Source organism: Saimiri boliviensis, chromosome 4 (genome assembly GCF_048565385.1).
Source record: "Saimiri boliviensis isolate mSaiBol1 chromosome 4, mSaiBol1.pri, whole genome shotgun sequence".
Lineage (NCBI taxonomy): Eukaryota > Metazoa > Chordata > Mammalia > Primates > Cebidae > Saimiri > Saimiri boliviensis.
This window is the reverse complement of record NC_133452.1, coordinates 99,736,139-99,755,892: the sequence shown is the minus strand read 5'-3', so window position 1 is coordinate 99,755,892 and position 19,754 is coordinate 99,736,139. Positions and strand designations below refer to the sequence as shown.

At 51.8% G+C, this 19,754-nt stretch overlaps 1 protein-coding gene across 6 annotated transcripts in view; it reads right to left on the bottom strand.

Annotated features, from left to right (window-relative positions):
• Window positions 1-891: 891 nt before the first annotated feature.
• PPARD (peroxisome proliferator activated receptor delta) overlaps window positions 892-19,754 on the bottom strand; it is an 85,240-nt gene continuing 66,377 nt past the window's right edge. For all 6 annotated transcript variants that reach the window (XM_074397952.1, XM_074397953.1, XM_074397951.1 and 3 more), the window contains 6 exons: window positions 16,678-16,908; window positions 8,560-8,714; window positions 7,164-7,302; window positions 5,257-5,459; window positions 4,628-5,078; window positions 892-3,228 (listed from right to left, as the gene is read on the bottom strand). In XM_074397952.1, coding sequence (XP_074254053.1) covers window positions 2,981-3,228; window positions 4,628-5,078; window positions 5,257-5,459; window positions 7,164-7,302; window positions 8,560-8,714; window positions 16,678-16,807 — 1,326 coding nt within the window. In that variant the 5' untranslated portion in view covers window positions 16,808-16,908 and the 3' untranslated portion in view covers window positions 892-2,980. The remainder of the gene's footprint in view (window positions 3,229-4,627; window positions 5,079-5,256; window positions 5,460-7,163; window positions 7,303-8,559; window positions 8,715-16,677; window positions 16,909-19,754) is intronic.

Sequence of the window (19,754 nt, the reverse complement as noted above, 5' to 3'; positions counted from 1 at the left end):
CACACCATGGTTCTTTGAGCACTTCCAACACTTTTGTAACAACTCCCCCTAGTACACCCTCCATTTGGAAATATTTAGCTGTAGTTTTTTTTTTTTTTTTTTGAGACAGCGTTTCGCTCTTGTTACCCAGGCTGGAGTGCAATGGCGCGATCTCGGCTCACCGCAACCTCCGCCTCCTGGGTTCAGGCAATTCTCCTGCCTCAGCCTCCCGAGTAGCTGGGACTACAGGCACACGCCACTATGCCCAGCTAATTTTTTGTATTTTTAGTAAAGACGGGGTTTCACCATGTTGACCAGGATGGTCTCGAACTCTCGACCTCGTGATCCACCCGCCTCGGCCTCCCAAAGTGCTGGGATTACAGGCTTCAGCCACCGCGCCCGGCTGTAGTTTTTTCATGACTAGATAAACACACTCTGTTACATGTCCTGACCTGGCCTCACACTGCAGGCAAACCCATGGCTGTTGGGGGCTGGGCTCAACTGGACCCGTGGGGAGAGGGCACCTCCGGAAAGACAGGAGAGAAGTGGGTGGCAGCAAAGGAGAGGAGAGCGTGATCTCTTGTGGTGATAAACTGGCTTTATCTATTGGGTCCTGCATCTGCCTCCTCCAGGGGTCTTCCCATCCCCCAGACCCTGAGTGCTCCGCCTGGTGAGGCCAGGATACCACACATCCTTTGTCCCCTCACACTCCAAATTCTCTCTGCAGGGTGGAGATGGCACAGTCGTCCAAACTCCTGCTGACAAGTGGTGAGCAAAGCGAGGTGGAGACGGGGAAAGGCCTGGGCACCAAAAGCCTCCTTTGCCCTCCACTGCTGGATGTGGAAGCAGCGTGGAGCACCCGTCAGCCCCAGGAAAACCACGCAAGTAACTGAGTCAGCATCCAGTCAGCTCTTAAATATTTAAGTCCCATTTATTTAAAGTTTTGTCAGTCTGTGTACACTATTTATATTAAAAACACAGGAAGCTGGGGCTCCTAGCAAAAATATACATTTCAAATTTGGAGATTGTTCAGACACTGAGAAGAGCTGTTTCCGCAGCACCAGACCCGGGTGGGGGCAGGGACGCGGCACGTGGCAGGGAGTGGGAGGTGGGTCCCAGTAGCCATCCCTTCATAGCCTTGGCCTGAAAGGAAGCACCCCAATCCCCGTCAGCTGGGTGGTCAGGGTGCGGGAAGAATCTTGCCAGCAGAGTCATCCTGGGGCACAGAAGAGAGGCCGTGGTGCCTGTAGGGGCAGGAGCAGGGCACTTCTACCTAGAGTCACAAACAGAATGGCCCCTTGGGAGAGAGGACCAGGCAGGACCCAGGAATCTTCTTGAACCCCAGCTTTCCTACCTCTGTGCTCAGACTCCAGCCAACCCCTTACCCCTGCAGGCCTGGGGGGCTCTGCCCTGCTCAGACATGGCAGGCCCAGCTGTGCTCTGGCCCTGCTGAAGTGAGCGTGCCTCAACCTGGGAGCAGGGGCGGGCAGGGACAGCAGTGTGGGACTGGTCCCACAAGGTCCGAGGTCACAGAGGTTATGCAGGGAGACTTCTAGGTGGCCAGCTTGGTGAGTACGGGGGAAGGGGAAGGCAGCAGAGCTGCTGGGACAAATGGATATCAGAATGAACAGGCTCAGTTTATCCCGGGAAGCTCCTGCTAGGAGCAGGTATTAGGCTGACCCAGCAGGACCTGCAGGACCCCTGCCTCTCTGGAGACCTGGCCCAGCCCTGCCTACCCACGTGCAGGCCCCTCTCTCTGGGCTCTCACCTGCCTCAGGGATGGAAGGAAGATCCGTGGAGCCTGCAGGTAAAGTGATTTCAGTGCTTATGGGTGTGGCTGGAGGGGCAGCTACAGGGAGAGTGGAGCCTGAGCTCCCGTGGAGCTGGTTAGAGAAAGGAGCAGTCAGGTGTGAGGCCAGGCCCTGGCCCTGGGTGCCAACGCAATGTGGGTGGCTGCTACTGGGCAAGGGGGCAGTTGGGGTGCTGGCAGAGGGCCTGCCCCAAGCTCTCCCTGACCTGACCCCAGGACTCAGACCCCGAGTCCTTGGGGCAGAATTGGGTGTGCTGCTCCCTCCAACCACCAATCCCAACTCCTTCCCTTGAGACTTGCTCCTCTTCAGTGAAGGCGGGGGGCCCGCCTGGAGGGAACCCCGCCTACTTCCAAGCTAGGAGAGTGCCGTCCAGCGGCCAGTGCAAGGGGCCGTCAGCAACATTGGCCTGGCAAACCAGTGTGAAGAAGATGGAAGGACGCTGGGTGTCAGTGGGGCGGGGATGTGCTGCTGGAGGAGCGTCAGTTGGCTCAGGGGTGGCCTCAGCCTCGGAGGGGCAATGACAGTCTTGGGGAGGCGTCTGGCTCTCAGCCTGGGCCTCCTGCCCACTGTCCTTGACAGCAGGGACCCCATGACTACAGGCTGCTGCAGTCAGTCCAGGCCATGCTCAGCTTCCCCTGGAACCCAGGCCCAGAGAGCTTAGTGTTTCTTTGGATGGCTAAAGTCTTTTGCTCTGAAGAGGCCAGGAGACAGAAGTGAGGACCCTAAGCCTGAAGGTACAGTGATGAGGCAGAGGGCAGGCCCCACTCCCCTCTGCTCCTGGGGAAAGGGTGTGCAAAAGCAGAGGCTCTGTTCTACGCTGCTGGTGAAATAATACAAACCATCTCACAGAACAAGAAAGGAGGACAGACATGGGGTGGATAGAGAAAGGGAGGGCAAGAGAGGAGGGAAGAGAGAAACCTACAGAAAGGAAAAACAGAGCAAGAGAAATTAGAAAAGAAAGAGGAACTGAGAAAGAGGGAGAGAAAAAAGTCAGGAAGAAAGCTGGCCGGAGGAAGTAGGGGAGAGGGCGCAGGGAGCCAGAGGTCGTGGGTGTAATGTGTCTGAGCGCGAGCCTGGGACTCCACTGCTCCAGGCCAGGTGCGCAAGGACTGGTCAACAGGAAAGTCATGTGGGTGGGCCCCTCCAGTGCTGGCCCCACTGGAGCCTGCAGGGAGGCCTGGGCACTACACTTAGTACATGTCCTTGTAGATTTCCTGCAGCAGGGGGTGCAGTGAGGTCTCAGTCTCGGTCTTCTTGATCCGCTGCATCATCTGGGCGTGCTCGGTGACCAGCTGCCGGAGGTCAGCCATCTTCTGCAGCAGCTTGGGGAACAGGTACTGGGCATCAGGGTGGTTGGTCTGCAGGTGGAATTCAAGGGCACGCAGGATGGTGTCCTGGATGGCCTCCACCTGTGGCACGTTCATGAGGCCTGGTCGGTCTGTGGGGACATAGGACACACCAGGGAGCTCAAAAAGGCAGTGGAGCTCCCCTACCCCCACCCCAGGAGGTGACTTGGCCCAGGGGACAGTGGGCCTCCTTGGCTGTGACAGACCAAGCCCTGTCCCACCAGCGATGCTCCACTGGGTGTTCTAGTCTTCCTGCCCCTGGTCTTCATCCACTTCTTTTTTGTTTTTTTTGCCAATGTTATTTTTTCCCCGATTAGGCAGCACAATATCATGGTTAAGAGACTCAATGCTTAATTCAAATCCTGCCACGGCCTATCGATGAGGCTGTGGGCAGGTCACTGGGCCTCTCTGGGCTTCGATTTCTCCATGTGTAGAATGGAGAAAACATTCTTCCTGCATGGGGTTGTTGTGAGGATCAAGTGAGTTATACTCAAGGAAAAGGAACCAGAACAGTGCCTGGCATGAAGTAAACTCTAGGCCACTGTTCGTTAGCATAGTTATTATTGTACTTATTGTGTTGGAATTTAAAAAATGCAGAGAAGTCCGGGCACGGTGGCTCACGCCTGTAATCCCAGCACTTTGGGAGGCTGAGGCGGGTGGATCACGAGGTCAAGAGATCGAGACTATCCTGGTAAACATGGTGAAACCCCGTCTCTACTAAAAAAAAAAAAAAAAAAAAAAAAAAAAAAAAAAAAAATTAGCTGGGCATAGTGGTGCATGCCTGTAATCCCAGCTAGTCGGGAGGCTGAGGCAGGAGAATTGCCTGAACCCAGGAGGCGGAGGTTGCAGTGAGCCGAGACCGCGCCATTGTACTCCAGCCTGGGTAACAAGAGCAAAACTCCATCTCAAAAAAAAAAAAAAAAAAAAATGCAGACAATTTCTCCACCTCAACATTAACATGACAGCATACTGCCTGTTAGTCCTTTTCCTTTTTTTTGAGATAGGGTCTCGCTCTGTCACCCGGGCTGGAGTGCAGTGGTGTGATCTTGGCTCACTGCAACCTCCACTTCTCAGGTTCAAGCGATTCTCCTGCCTCAGACTCCCAACTAGCTGGGATTACAGGCACGCGCCACCGTATCTGGCTAATTTTTTGTATTTTTAGTAGAGACGGAGTTTCACCATGTTGGCCAAGCTGGTTTTGAATTCCCGATCTCAAGTGATCTGCCTGCCTTGGCCTTCCAAAGTACTGAGATTACAGGTGTAAGCCACCACGTCTGGCTTCGTCTCTTTTCTATCACCACCTCCATGTACATACGTAACGAGATGGAGCTGATCCTGCATGCTCGGTTAGTACCTGGCATGTTCCACTGCCAAGATCACACCGACACTGCCCCACACTGTCAGAGCTCAGGCACAGTGCCCTGCAGTGAGGGCCAACCCCCAGGGGGACTGGGTGTGCCGGGCCAGCCCACCTGGCCCACTGTCACTCACCTCCACACAGAATGATGGCCGCAATGAACAGGGCCAGGTCACTGTCGTCAAGCTCCAGGGCGTTGAACTTGACAGCAAATTCGAACTTGGGCTCAATGATGTCACTGAAGGGCTTGCGGAGGCTGCGCAGGAACTCACGGGTGACAAAGCCACTGCCGTTGGCTACCAGCAGCCCATCCTTGTTGACAATGGAGGCCAGCATGGCGAAGATGGCCTCGTGCACGCCGTATTTGAGAAGGGTCACCTGGTCGTTGAGGAAGAGGCTGCTGAAGCTGGGGATGCTCTTGGCGAACTCAGTGAGCTCCCGCACGGTCTCCACGGTGGTGCACTGGCAGCGGTAGAAGACGTGCACGCTGATTTCCTTGTAGGGTGGCAGGCCGTTCACCAGCTGCTTCCACACCAGCCCCTTCTCCGCCTGCCACAATGTCTCGATGTCGTGGATCACAAAGGGCTGAAAACCAGGCCCCGTTAGAGACCAGGCCTCGGAGGACCCCCACCCTGTGCTCCCCATATTCCCTGCCTGCACCATGAAGCTGAGGGAGGGAGAAGGCCTGGCTCTCCTGGGAGTCGGGCAGGCAGCAGCGGGGCCCAGAGCCGAAGATGCTGCCAGGCCGAGCAGCAACACTCACCGGCGTGTGGCTGGCTTTGCCTGTGAGGATGCTGCGGGCCTTCTTTTTGGTCATGTTGAAGTTTTTCAGGTAGGCATTGTAGATGTGCTGGGAGAAGGCCTTCAGGTCGGCCACCTGTGGGTTGTACTGGCTCCCCTCATTTGCCGTCAGCCCCGCCACCAGCTTCCTCTTCTCAGCCTCTGGCATCCGGCCAAAACGGATAGCTGCACAGGGAAGGAGCAGTCAGCAAGGAGCCCAGGCGGGCCCCAGCACCTCTGACCTCCCCATCCCTTTACAGGTGCATGAGCCAAACCCTTTTGGAGCCCAGGCCCCCAGAAGCTCTAGAGTCAGCAAGGTGGGGATGTTGGAGGTAGCCCTTCCACATCGCAAGCTCCACAAGAGTGATTTGTGTGTGTGTGTGTGTGTGTGTGAATTTTGCAAGAGTAGTGATTTTGTCTGTTTTGTTCACAGTGCCCAGCATACAAGGGCTCTAACCTACTGAGTGACGGAGCTACTCTGGCTGAGGCAGGGGGCATCAGAGTATGGAAATTAGGAAGACAGACTTTGGTGACAAAGGCCTGGGCTTGAGTTCCAGCTTGGCAGTTTACTAGCTGTGTGACTTGGGGCAGACTCCTTGCCTTTTTTTTTTTTTTTTGAGATGCAGTCTTGCTCTGTCACCCAGGCTGGAGTGCAGTGGTGCAGTCTCGGCTCACTGCAACCTCTGCCTCCCAGGTTCAAGCAATTCTCCTGCCTCAGCCTCATGAGTAGCTAGGTCTACGGGTGCATGCCACCAAGCCTGGCTAATTTTTTTTTTTTTTTTTTTTGTAGTGATGAGGTCTCACTATGTTGCTCAGCCTGGTCTTAAACTCCTGGGCTCAAGCTATCTCCTGCCTTGGCCTCCCAAAGTGATGGGATTATAGGTGTGAGCTATCGCACCTGGCCACTTTTCTTTTTTAATCAGAAAAATGAGGCTAATACTTTTTAAAACTTACTGAGTTGCTGGATCAATTAAATAAGAGTCCTCACATAGTAAGCACTCAAAAATTGTCATTAGTAATTGAGTAGGATATGAATGTAGCTTCTCTCAGAGTTAGAGTGAGGAGAGGGATTCAATCAGTTCTGAGATTTCCTAGGAAAGGGGTCAATCCCAGACCTGCCAGAACCCATCACCCAAGAGAGTCGCAGATGGAGGGCTGAGTTCCTGCCACCCTCTAAGATGCAAGGCAGTTAGGGCATCCCTGGCTAAAACTGGCCAAGCAGCTAACCTGCCCATGGAGATCACAAGAGGCTCTTCCCTGTCCTCTGAGGGTCTGACCCAGAGGGCTGCTGAGGGGACAGGTGGGCTTTGCATATCCTACCCTAGGAGTCTGAAGACAAGGCTCTGCAGGAGGCCTGGAGCATGGGGCAGAGAAGGCTCTGTCTCCTGGGAGTGGCTGACCTCCAAGAAACTTCTACCTGGTTCCTGGCAGCTGACAAGTGTGGTCACTTACTGGTTACTGCCTGCCTTCTAAAACCAAAAAGAGCTGAGGGGATCCTTGGCCTTGGCAGTAGCTTTCACGCTGTGTCAGGTCACCTGAGACATGCTTGAGGTTCTGGGATTGGTGTTCCCCAAGTTGTTCAAACTGGCATCAATTCTCAGTTCCCTTCTGGGCCAGAATGGGCAAACCTCAGGTACAGGGAGGAAGAGACTACCCGAGGCCTGGGACCTATGGTAGATGCTGACAGTCTGGGGGAAGTACCAGGCCTTCGGCTCTAAGACCCAAGGTCCAGATCAGCACAGCCAAGCCAGCAGCCAACAGCCATGGTGCTTCCTGTGTGCCAGGCACTGCTCTACAGATGCCCCCTCTGGGTTGCCCTGAGGGCTTCCTGGACCCTGGTTTCAGGCTCTCCAGAGCCAGCTGCCCTGTGTTGCCCCGGTCGGCTCTCACCGTTGTGGGACATGCCCAGTGCCAGGCATTTCTGGAAGCGACAGTACTGGCACTTGTTGCGGTTCTTCTTCTGGATCTTGCAGCTGCGCTCACACTTCTCGTACTCCAGCTTCATGCGGATCGTCCGACGGAAGAAGCCCTGAGGCACCAAGCACAGGTGAGGAAAGGCCACCAGGAGCGGGAGGGAGGTTGTGCCAAGGGGCCCGATTATGCGTAAGGTATGAATACTCTTAAAATTTGGAAGTAATGAGGGGAAATTTTTTTTTGAGGGGACATGGAGAAGAAAAGAAGTAATTCTAAAGTTCTAATTAAAACTATTTTAGGCCGGGTGCGGTGGCACACCCCTGTAATCCCAGATACTTGGGAGGCTGAGGCAGGAGAATCGCTTGAACCCGGGAGGTAGAGATTGCAGTGAGCTGAGATCGGGCCACTGCATTCCAGCCTGGGCGGTAAGAGCGAAACTGTCTCAAATAAAAACAAACAAAAAAAAACCAAAAAACACCAAAAGAATCCTGCAACTGTTTTACATACCTAAAGAAGTTCTAAAGTAAAGCTGCTTTGTTGAGAACAGGCACAGTGGCTCATGCCTGTAATCCCAGCACTTGGGGAGGCTGAGGCAGGCGGATGACCTGAGGTCAGGAGTTTGAGACCAGCATGGCCAGTATGGTGAAACCCCATCTCTACTAAAAATATAAAAATTAGCTGGGCATGGTGTCATGTGTCTGTAATTCTAGCTACTACGGAGGCCGAGGCAAGAGAATTGCTTGAACCCAGGAGGCAGAGGTTGCCGTGAGCTGAGATCGCACCACAGCACTCCAGCCTGGGCGACACAGTGAAATTCCATCTCAAAAAAAAAAAAAGCTGCTTTGTTAGTTTGGTAACATAAGACTGTCTCATGGCTAACTTGATTTCTTCATAAATGTATCTGGTTCTGCATATTTTTGAGGTGGTGGTTTTAATAAAATAATCTGAGTTTTGATGGGTGTGAAGTTAGGAAAGACCCACAAAGATCACTGGAAAAACAAGTGTCTGTCCTTTTTTCTCAAAGAGCCCCTTTTGAGCCTTGAGAAACAGGAAATCCAGACCTCAGGTAAGACGACGGCTCAGCCCAAGACTCTCATTCTGTCCTGCCTGCCTGGTCTCCAGGGGAAACAATCACCCACAGAGGTGGGTTGGCACAGGTGCCCGGCAGGTCAGGCTTGACAAGGGAACCCCCTTCCCTCCTGCAGCGCCCAGAGCTGAGGCCTAGAGCCCGAGGGCCTGGCTGCCTCCTGGGCAAGAATTCTGCAGTGGATATAGTTAGGGCCCCACCCAAAAGCAGGGAAAGCTTTGTGGAAGGTCAATTCACCATGTGACCAGAGCCTCAGTGGCCGGCCACCGCCCCGCCAGTCCGTACCTTGCATCCCTCACATGCATGAACGCCGTAGTGGAAGCCCGAGGCCTTGTCCCCGCACACCCGACACTCCATGTTGAGGCTGCCGCACGAGGCCCCGTCACAGCCCATCTGCAGCTGGTCCAGCAGTGAGGGTGGAGAGGAGCTCCGGGAGAGGTCTGCGGACACACCATGGAGGAGCAGCTCCAAACACTGCCAGGCCTGGAAGCCGGGGCGTGGGAACAGACCCACAGCCCTCGGCTCAGCCACTTAACAGCTGTGTGGCCTCAGGAAGTCAACCTTTCTGAGGGCCAGTTTCTTCACCTAGAATAGGTGGGTACTGACAGCTGCTCTGGGAGGATGGGCGAAAAGTCTCCACAGCATTTCCCCCAGAGCCTAACATACAAAGATGTCCAGTATACGCAGCTATTGCCATCCGGGCTGGGCCAGAGGAAAGCAAGAGGGAGAAAACAGACAGAGAGTCTTTACACAGCTCTTAGGAAGCAGCTCTCCTGCTTTAGAGGTTGCCACTGTGTGGCCCAGGTGGAGCTGTGTGCAATGTGTTTTTCAGGAACTGCAGGACTGTAGACCTCTGCAGAGCCAGCCCCCCCGCTATCCCCCACAGGAAGTTCTATTCTGGCATAGACTCCAGGGATGCTGTAAACAATCTCTCAAGAAGTTCAAATTCAGTCCCATGAAACTTCTTGCTTGAGTAGAATAGCTGAGATATCAGTCACATTGATTAAGCAACACATTGAATTTCTCAAAGTTTTTCTATCAAATGTATATAGATGTTTGAACTATCAGGTGTTGAGTGTGTCAGTGAGGAAAGCAGTTGGCTAAGACTATGACTTCAGGATATACCTGCTCTCAGATGACTTCATAAGAACTGCTAGGAGTCTCTTTCCAGTGCCCTATGGACACTCAGAAATGATCTCTTTGCCTTGGAAAGGGGACCTGAACTGAGTAAGCCTCAGATTCCTGACTCCTAGCCCAGAGCTGGTTTCTTGGCCCCACATCCCAACTGTCCAGCCTCTACTGTGATGACCGTCCAACCGCTGCACTCTTCTCTGATGACTAAGCAACATGCTGAAAAGCCGGTGCCACATCTCCAAAGCAGAGAGTCAGACTGAGTAGGAGGGCACATTAGGGGGACCCAAGCCACGGAGATGAACCCAGGCTGATGTTTTCCAGGCCTGCGGGAATACCTCTCTACGACACAGGCCAAGCAACCTTGATTTCCCCAACATGAAAGTAACTCTCCACTGCTACCAACCAAAGCCCACTCCATCCTTCCTACACCGTCTCCCCACTCCCCCGCTCCCCCTTGGGCCCTAGGAGTAGCAGCAGGAAAGCCTCCTTCCTCTATCCTGGCCACAAGAGAGGGAGCACAAGAAGCACCCAACTGTGGCAGAGGGGACCCAGTGGGCTGCTCCCCTCCTGTCTGGTGGTTTAGGGGTGATACAAGTCATTGGTTCCTATGTCAATCTTGTCTTGTCCTGGCACCTTAGCTCCCAACTTCAGTTACTCCAGGGTATGTAACTACTCCTCTTGGCCCAGACAGGGAGAGTAGGCTCCCTCCATCTCTCGGGCCTACGAGGGAAAAGCTGTGCTCTGGGAGGCTGAAGCCGCTTTGGTCTTCTCAGTAGCCTTGGTCACTGCCCGGCATCCTATGTATGTTCATTGTTGGAAGCCACCTATTAGATACAAGGGCCACAGGGCAGGAACTTTGTCCACCACGGCACCAGTGTGCTCTGGCACCGAGAGCTGTGTGGGGTGCTGGGCACACAGCAGGCACGTGGCAGTTCTCTGCTCGCCTGGCAGTCCTCAGGCCGCTGGTGTGTCCTGAGCACAGCACCAACTGGCTGGTGGGGCTGGGCAGGATCTGCCACTCCTGGGGCCATTATGACGGGAACAATAAAACTCACAGCACTGGTTGTTGGGAGAAAAGGAGATAACGTGACAGAAACCCTTTGTGAACGCCTGTGCACACGCTGGGGCGGGCGGGGAGAGGTTCTGGCACTTCCTCCTTGAGTCTGTGCAGTCTGTGAGCATATGCTCACGTTGTGACACTTCTTATAATTTTTTGTGGCCTTCACGTCTGCTTCCTCTGCTAGATTCTGCATGTCTCTACTCACGTTCCCTTTGGGTCTCAGAGCTCATTTCCACCACCGAGTCTTGTCCACAGTGGCCAATACCCTCAGATTATTCACACCTCTTAGAGGTGCCTTCCTCATCCTCCCTGTGGCCGTGGAAGGTCAGCAGATGTCTAGTTATTTGATTGCTGTTGGCATTGCACGTGACAAGGCCACCCTCTGTGTTCACTCAAAAGACACATGATCAGCACCTTCTGTATGTAGGGCAGGACTTAGACCCTGCCCTCAAATAGCTGAGGTAAGGAAGAGGTAATGGCTGGGTGTAGTGGCTCACACCTATAATCCCAGTACTTTGAGAGGCCAAGGTAGTAGGATCACTTGAGGCCAGGAGCAACACAGTGAGACCCTGTCTCTACAAAAGGTTAAAAAAAAAAAATAGTTGGGGGTCATGGCAGTCCACTGGGCACTTTACACCCATTTAATCTCATGTAAAACCTCAAAAGAACCCTTCAAGCTGGTCTTCTACTCCCACTTTATAGGCGAGAGTCTCTGAAGCTTAATTAAGTAACTTGCTAAAAGCAGCTATGTTGGTTTTATGTATCAACTTGATTAGGCCATGGTGCCCAGCTGTTTGACCAAACAATGTTGCTAAGAAGGTGGAGTTTCACTCTTGTTGCTCAGGCTGGAGTGCAATGGAATGATCTAGGCTCACCGCAACCTCTGCCTCCCAGGTTCAAGTGATTCTCCTGCCTCAGCCACCCGAGTAGCTGGGATTACAAGCATGCGCCACACCTTGCTTGGCTTATTTTTTATTTTTAGTAGAGACGGGGTTTCTCCACGTTAGTTAGGCTGGTCTCAAACTCCCAACCTCAGGTGATCTGCCTGCCTCTGCCGCCCAAAGTGCTGAGATTACTGGCATGAGCCACCGTCCCCAACCAGAAGGTATTTTTTAAGATGCAATTAACATTTAAATCAGAAGACTTTGAATAAAGCAGATTACTCTCCATAATGTAAGTGGGCCTCATCCAACAACTGAAGGCCTTGAGAAAAAAAGACTGAGTGGCTACCGTGGCCCGACGGTGGAAGCGGAAACTCTGCCTCCAGGCTTGGGCTGCCACATCAGCTTCCCCAGCTCTCCAGCCTGCCTGCCTTGCAAAATCTGGACTTGGCCACCCCCACAACTGTGTGAGCCAATTCCTGAAAACACATCTCTCTTTTTCAAAACACACACACACACACACACACACACACACACACACACACAGGTTCTACTTCTCTGGAGAACCCTCACTAATACAGTGGCAGAGCAAGAATTATAACCTAGAACCATGCAGCTAAGCTCTTAACCTCAGCATTCCACTACTACGCATATCTATATGTTCATGACCACTAACCAATTAACATTACTATGATAAACAACAAGACAGTCACTGCTGAGGAGGTACTATGTCATTATCCAAATGTTTGGATTCAGTGTAAACACTAGCCCTCTCACCTAGAGAGTAAAGTATCAGTTTCACCATCTTTGATTACAAGTTCAGCAAATAGACACTGTTGACTTTATTCACATCATTTGTGGCTGAGAGCTCTCCTGCATATCTAGTCTCCACTGCTGGAAGAATGCTGTTGTCATGGCGGTGAAGACAGCCAGAAGGCGCCCGACTGGTCTGTTTACTTTGCTGGCAGAGCTCACAGGCAAATAGGCACCCAGCAGCTTCTGAAGTCAGGCCGAATTCTGCAGGGATTTGGGGCTGGATTACTGAGCAGCCTCTTTACTTCCGTTGACCTGTTTGCCTAAACTGTGGGTTTCTTGGGATAGGCACTCAGCCTTGTCCACCACTGTATGGCCATCCCTGGGCACAGTGCTTGGCCCAGCCTGACGCCCACCAAGTGCTTGCCAAGTGAGGAGGTGCTGAGGCCAGGAGGAAGGACACTCTATCTTCCTCTTTCTTTCTCAAGTGTGATTGGGATGGATATCACTGAATTAGGAGTGATAAGAATGGGAACGGGATGTGAGCCCTGGCTCTAGCTGTCCATACTCCTACATACATACCCAGGGGACCCTGGCAAGTGGGTTTCTGGCTACCTCAGTTTCCTTGTTGATGGGGAGGCCTGTCTTGTCTGGCTGGGGGAAGGGTGAGGAGGAGGTACCTGGCAGGTGCTGAGCTCAGTATCTGCACAGTCAGTGCTGAACTGCTGAGGAGGTCAGGGGTGACTGTGGAGCCTTCCTGCTGTTTCAGGGCTCAAAGCTATGCCCTGTCCTTATGGGTTCCTCAGGGGGCTCCTGAAACCAAAGTAATAACTCATAGAGGTGGGGCAGAGAACCAGCAGGTGCTGAGACCTGCGATGTGTCAGATACCCCCACTGACTCTCACCTGGCCGGCCCTCAGGGTGGGTAGGACACAGCCTGTAAAGGCGAAGAGAATGCGACTTGGAGAAGTGATGGCACTCGTGAGGCCTATAGCCCGTAATGACAGACCCGGGATTCCTGCTCTGGTCTCTGTGATCTCAAAGCCCTTCTGCCCCCAACAGACGATGAGGCTCTGTCTCCAGGGCCTCTCACCTGCCAGATCATCACCCTCCTTTTAAACAGTTAATTTTAACCTTAAAAAAAGTACAGCTGCCTTTTAAATTATGAAAGTAGTGCAGGCTTGCTGAGAAAAATAGAGAAGGATGTGCAGCATCTTATGACAGAGTCTCCTTAACCATGATCCTCCTCAGGGTTAGCCCCCGAGTCCTTCGATATAGACTCTTCTGGTGCCTTCCATAAAACATAAGGATTTAAACAATGGGATCTCCAACTTGTCAGGAACTTAATTAATATATACAAACCAGCCTTATCCTTTTCAATGACACCAGAGTATTCCAGCATATGGCTCTGCCACAGTTTACATAACCGATTCCCCACAGATGGGCACGTTCCTATTTTTGCTCTTATGAGCAGTGCTACAGTAAATAAGCTGGTGTGGAAATCTCTGTGCATGCTGAGCAAGTACTTACACAGGACACGTTCCTAGAAGTGAGAATGCAGGGTAAAAGCAGCACACACTTGGCCGGGCACGGTGGCTCATGCCTGTAATCCCAACACTTTGGGAGGCTGGCGCGGGCGGATCACCTGAGGTCAGGAGTTCGTGACTAGCCTGGCCAACACAGTGAAACCCCGTCTCTACTGAAGGTACAAAAAGTAGCCGGGCACGGCGGTGCACGCCAGTAATCCCAGCTACTTGGGAGGCTGAATCCACAGAATTGCTTGAACCCAGGAGGCAGAGGTTGCGGTGAGCTGAGATTGTGCCACTGCACTCCAGTCTGGGTGACAGAGCCAGACTCTGTCTTGAAAAAAAAAAAAAAAAGAAAAGAAAAACGCACACTAAGTAAAGTGCTGGCGCACACACTACCCTTTCATCCCTGGCAGTGGGAGAGCCAAGTCCTCCCTACCCATCTGACAAGTGAAACAGCATCACAACTTAAGGTGCTTTCTTTGAGTTGGTTAGACTGAAAAACCTGTTGGCTTTTCAGGCCATTTGTATTTGTCCTATTGTTACCTGTTTTGATTTTCCTCCTAGCTTGCTTGTCTTGTAGAATTTTTTTTTTCAAACTTGGGTACGCCCAAATGTCTTGTAGAAGTCTGGGAACTTTTCATACCCTACAGCTTTAATACATGGTGATTATATTAAGTAGCCCTCTCTTCTGTTTCCATGACTGAACAAGGAAGTTTTTCTACCTCCACTTCATCCACTTATTGATAAACAGAATCTACTGAACACCACCTCATACATAGTACCGTGTGACTGCTGAGGCAAATTGCTCTGGACATTTCCCCACTGTGCCCTAAATCCCACAACAAAGCTGCCTGAGAGGTCACTGCCCTGCCTTTCTCATCCTGCCGCTGCTCCCAGGCACCTCACCTGGCCTGCATGGGAACGGTGATGCTATTTGGGAAACAGCCCTGGTCCCAACAAAGGAGATGTAGGAAACTCCAGGACAGAACACTGCTCCGCAGGGAACTTCCATCTGCCTAGGCTCAGATGTGGGGATGTGGGCCATGGCGGGCAGTGTAGCCACAAACCCTGGGCTGCCTCTTCTCTTCCAGTTATCCCTCGCATCCTCACGACACCCCACACTCATTCTTAGTCCCCACTGTCTTCTCTTTGCTTTCTAACCCTCTCCACCTTCCTCAGATTTAGAACAGTATGTGCTACTAGCACTGAGTGAATTATCACTCCTGGTTAGCCATTCCCCTCTTCTGAGACCGGCTGTGTCTCCAAAGCCATCCCAGTTACCAGCCAATAGACAGGAAGTTGGCCACCTGAGGAAGGGGGGACACCTTCACTTTGGCCCTAGAATCCCATTAAGCCTACTCTGGTCACTCCCAGGTGATGCTGCGTGGGATAAGAAGGACTGAATGATGGCTCTACACTCCCTCCACCCAACCTTATTACACTGAAGAGGAAGAACTCCTGCAAAATTCTGAGATTTGTTTTGCAGGTTCAAGGAGGTGTGGCTCAAGGATTCGGACCCATCTTATCTGCAAATCCAAACAAGAGCCTGCACTAACTCCACAGCCTCCACCCTGCCTTAGCTTGAACACCAACTGCTGCAAGCCGAAGGAGGGTCCACAGCCCATCCCTGTGGGGTTGGCTTGCTCCTCTGCCTGAGTCACCACCTGCTAGGATCTCCTGCAGCTGAAAGCAGCAGCAAGTGCAGGGTGTCTACTCCCGGCACTACATCCTTATGACGCTGAGTTCCCTCTGAGGGAAGGTACGAGGATGAGCTGGATGTGCAAGCCTGTAGCACTCAGGTAAGGAGAGAAGTGAAGAGAGAAGGCAAGAAGCAGGGGGATCACGCCACGTGCGGTGGCTCACGCCTGTAATCTCAGCACTTTGGGAGGCTGAAGCCGGTAGATCATTTGAACCCAGGGGTTCGAGAACAACCTGGCCAACATGGAGAAACACCATCTCTACTAAAAAATACAAAAATTAGCTGGTTATGGGGGCATGTGCCTATAGTCCCAGCTACTCAGGAGGCTGAGGCAGGAGAATTGCTTGAACCCAGGCGGCAGAGGTTGCAGTGAGCTGAGATTGCACCACTGCACTCTAGTCTGGGCAACAGGAGACTTTGTCTCAAAAAAAAAACAAAAAAAAAAAAAACCCAAACAACTAAAACTAAAAAGCAGCGGGGGCCAGGTGCGGTGGCTCATGCCTGTAATCCTAGCACTTTGGGAGGCCGAGATGGGTGGATCACTTGAGGCTAGGAGTTTGAGACCAGCTTGACCAACATGGTGAAACCCAGTCTCTTAAAAAAAATAAAAATAAATAAATAAATAAAAGGCAGGGGGAACAGCAGCAGGGAAAGCCAGGGGCTGCATGAATTCTGGGTGCTTTTGAAGGTGAATATAACAAGATGATGATGAAGAGAACAGAACAGTACAGGGTACCAGAGAAAACTGTCTACACTGCTGATAAGTAAAGGGGAACCAATAGATAAATAAATAAAATGAGACAGGAGAAGCTACAACTGTTTGGCTGCATAAAAGTAGTATTAATTGAGCTATTCATATTAACTGCTTAGCGTTGTTATGTAATTATGACACAGCTCAATGATGATGTGTGTAATCAGTGCCAGACCAATTGAACTGTGTGTTGACTGATCATAACAATCCCAGGTACAGCTGATTGTTCTAGTGTGCTGTTACTGGAGATTGGTCCCAGATGCCTTGTGGTAACAGTGGTGGGAATACTAACGATGATGATGACATGTGCTACAAATGCCCACTCATTTAATTCTCACAAGAGCCCATATCCACATCACCTACCATCCCCTGGCCTGTTTTACAGAAGGAAGTGGTGCAGCTTGCTCCAGGCCCCACTGCTGGTGAGTGGCAGAGCAGATCCCCACAGCACTGGGCGTGAACCCAGGCTTCTGGCTCCAGTCCTTCAGCACTCTGCTACTCTGCACCCCACATGATGGCGTTGGCAGAGGGCCGGGATCCCCACCGCACTGGGCTGTGCCTCCTCTCCCCTGTGTCCCCTGCCAGTCCTCTCCTCACCTGTGTAGCTGCTGGAAGGAAGTGGATGCTGTGGTCCCCCATTGAGCTCTGGGGCTCCTTCTGCCTCTGCCACTTCCTCTTTCTCCTCCTCTTCCCGGACCTCAGGGGCTTCCTCCTGTGGCTGCTCCATGGCTGATCTCCCCTCGGCGCCACGCCTGCAGGCCCGGTCATAGCTCTGGCATCGTCTGGGTCTGAACGCAGATGGACCTCTACAGGGTGGTTCCCATCAGCCTGGGCAGAGAAGACAGGAAGAGGTCAGGGGAGGCAGTGACAAGGGAAAGGGTGGTGGGCGTGGGGCACACTTGGGGGGCTGCTGTCATGTCAGGGGTTGTTCTGCTCCTGCTCCTTCCCCAGTCCATGTAGTGCTATCCCATGGTCTCTGCTCCTTGTATCACAAGTCACTTGCCCTCCCACCCTTCCCACCTGGCTCTTGTGGTAGGTTTGTGGGGTTTGGAGCAGGCCTCATAAATCAGAGAGGTGACATACCACTGTGCCACCCTTCCCTGCCTCCTGTTCTGAATCTCCAGGAAGCACACTGGAATGACTCGAGGGGCTTTTCCTAACTCTCCAGCCCACCTGGAGATCCAGATATGCATCACGCCTCCCAGCCTCCACCATGTCCCCACCCACACTCAGGCCCAAGAATCACGGCTGTCCTGAGCGACTGTTCCTGAAGGAGTGAGCCCCATCTTTTCAACAGTTGAGTGTGGAAAAAAGACATAAAGCATTATTGTTCTCGGATCATGTTGACAGCGGATCTGCAACTAGACCCTAAACAGCAGATACATCAGACAAAGGAAGATGTGCTCCATCCTGGAGTCTTTCCAAAGTGACGCTTTACTGGGTGGTGACGCCGTGGCCACATCACCCAGGAGGAGACAGTTCCAAACCTTAGCAAGTAAAACATTGTCCACAAATGCCACAGTCAAAGATGATAAGAGAGGTACTGTGGAGAGTCTCCCAGCAGGGAAATGTCTGCACCAGACCTTGTGGAAGGATCAGAAGATCTGCTTTAGGAAGATGTTAAGCAACTGCAGGACCTCACCTCTTGGTTATCTTACCGACAGCTCAAACTTAACTTATCCAAACAGAACCCATCATTTCCCCCAAACCCATTGATCCTCTCTAGTAATCCTTACTTTAGTGACCCACCTGCCTGTCTACCCACTCGTCTGAGCCAGCAGCTGGAGTGATCTGAGACTCCTTCTGCCCTCTCTTCCTGCTCTAGGCCTGCCAACTTGGCTGGACACTGGAATCACTGGGGAATATTTAAAAAGACATTGTAATCCCAGCACTTTGGGAGGCCGAGGAGGGTGGATCACGAGGTCCAGAGATCGAGACCATCCTGGTCAACATGGTGAAACCCCGTCTCTACTAAAAATACAAAAAATTAGCTGGGCATGGTGGCGTGTGCCTGTAATCCCAGCTACTCAGGAGGCTGAGGCAGGAGAATTGCCTGAACCCAGGAGGCGGAGGTTGCGGTGAGCCGAGATCGCGCCATTGCACTCCAGCCTGGGTAACAAGAGCGAAACTCCGTCTCAAAAAAAAAAAAAAAAAGACAGATGTCTGGTAACATCCCCAGAGATTCTCCTTTGATTGGTTTGGGGAGAAGCTTGGACACTGGGGTTCTTATTTTTTAATTCTCCTGGTGATTGTAATGTGCAGCCAAGATTGAGAACCACTCACTTCTTCACAGCAAAGCATTCCAACTGGTAGTGAATCATTCCCTCTCAAAACATCTTAACGGTACCCAATCATTTCCCTCCGGCCTTCCCCTGCTTGGACTTAACAATAACCTTGGGGCCTACTTGAGGGTGGAGGCTGGGAGGAGGACAGGAGCAGAAAAAAGAACTATTGGGTACTAGGCTTAGTACCTGGGTGATGAAATAATCTATACAACAAATCCTGTGACACAAGTTCACCCACATAACAAATCTGCATGTGTAGCCTGAACCTAAGATAAAACAACAGAAAGACCCGCTCACTGTTTCCGGTGTTTTTGTTGTTGTTTGAGAGCGTCTCACTGTGTTGCCTAGGCTGAAGTGCAGTGGCACAATCATGGCTCACTGCAGCCTTTATCGCCTATGCTCAAGCGATTCGCCCACCTCAGCCACCTGAGTAGCTGGGACCACAGGTGTGCACCACCAAACCCAGCTCATTCATGTATTTTTTGTAGAGATGGGGTTTCCTCATGTTGCCCAGGCTGGTTTTGAAGTCCTGGGCTCAAGCAATCTGCCCACCTTGGCCTATCAAGGTGTTGGAATTACAGGCATGAGCCACTGTGCCTGGCTTAAAAATAATTTTAATTATAATAAAATGAGAAGGCAAAACTTAAAACAATAATGTGGAAGATGAGAGGGAGCGATCAACATTCAATCAGCCCAAGTCCCTTTATTTTTCAAAAGATGTCTCAAGATGCTGATGGAGAATTTCCGAATTATTACAGTAGCGTGGGAAAACTTGGAAAGGGTCGTGTCAACCTCTAGCTTTGTGACTGAGAAAGCCTCTCAGACAGGAGCAGACCACAGAGATACAACTAAATGAACGTAGGATCCTGGACCAGATCCTGCAGCAGAAAGAGGACAGCAGCAGAATAACTGGTAAGGTCTGAACAGCACACTGAGTTTGGTTAATAGATTATATCAGTGTTCCTTAATGTAAGATTTAATCTTAGCTGGGTAAAGGATAGGTGGGGACTCTGTACAACCTCTGCAACTTTTCTGCAACACAAAACTTTTTTCAAAATAGAGTTAGAATAAAAAAAACTTTAAAAAATTTGGTTTTCTGGCTTCTCTTGAAAATGGGGCAGACCTGGCCACTGGGCACCTGCATGCCTCTGGCACCCACCCCCAGAGCTAAGCAATGGTTGCCCACTCGTCTCGCCTCCACTAGTGGCAGTTTCTCCCCTGCAGACTCTACTCATTTACACTGCATTGTAGGGACCTGAGAGTTTGTTTAATATACGTCAGTTCCTCAAGGATCAGTCCCTGACCACTCGCCCCTGGATGTTAAACTTGGGAAGCACCAGACCCAGAGCACAGGAAATGTTCACAGGTGCTGTCCTGCTGGCCCCGTGG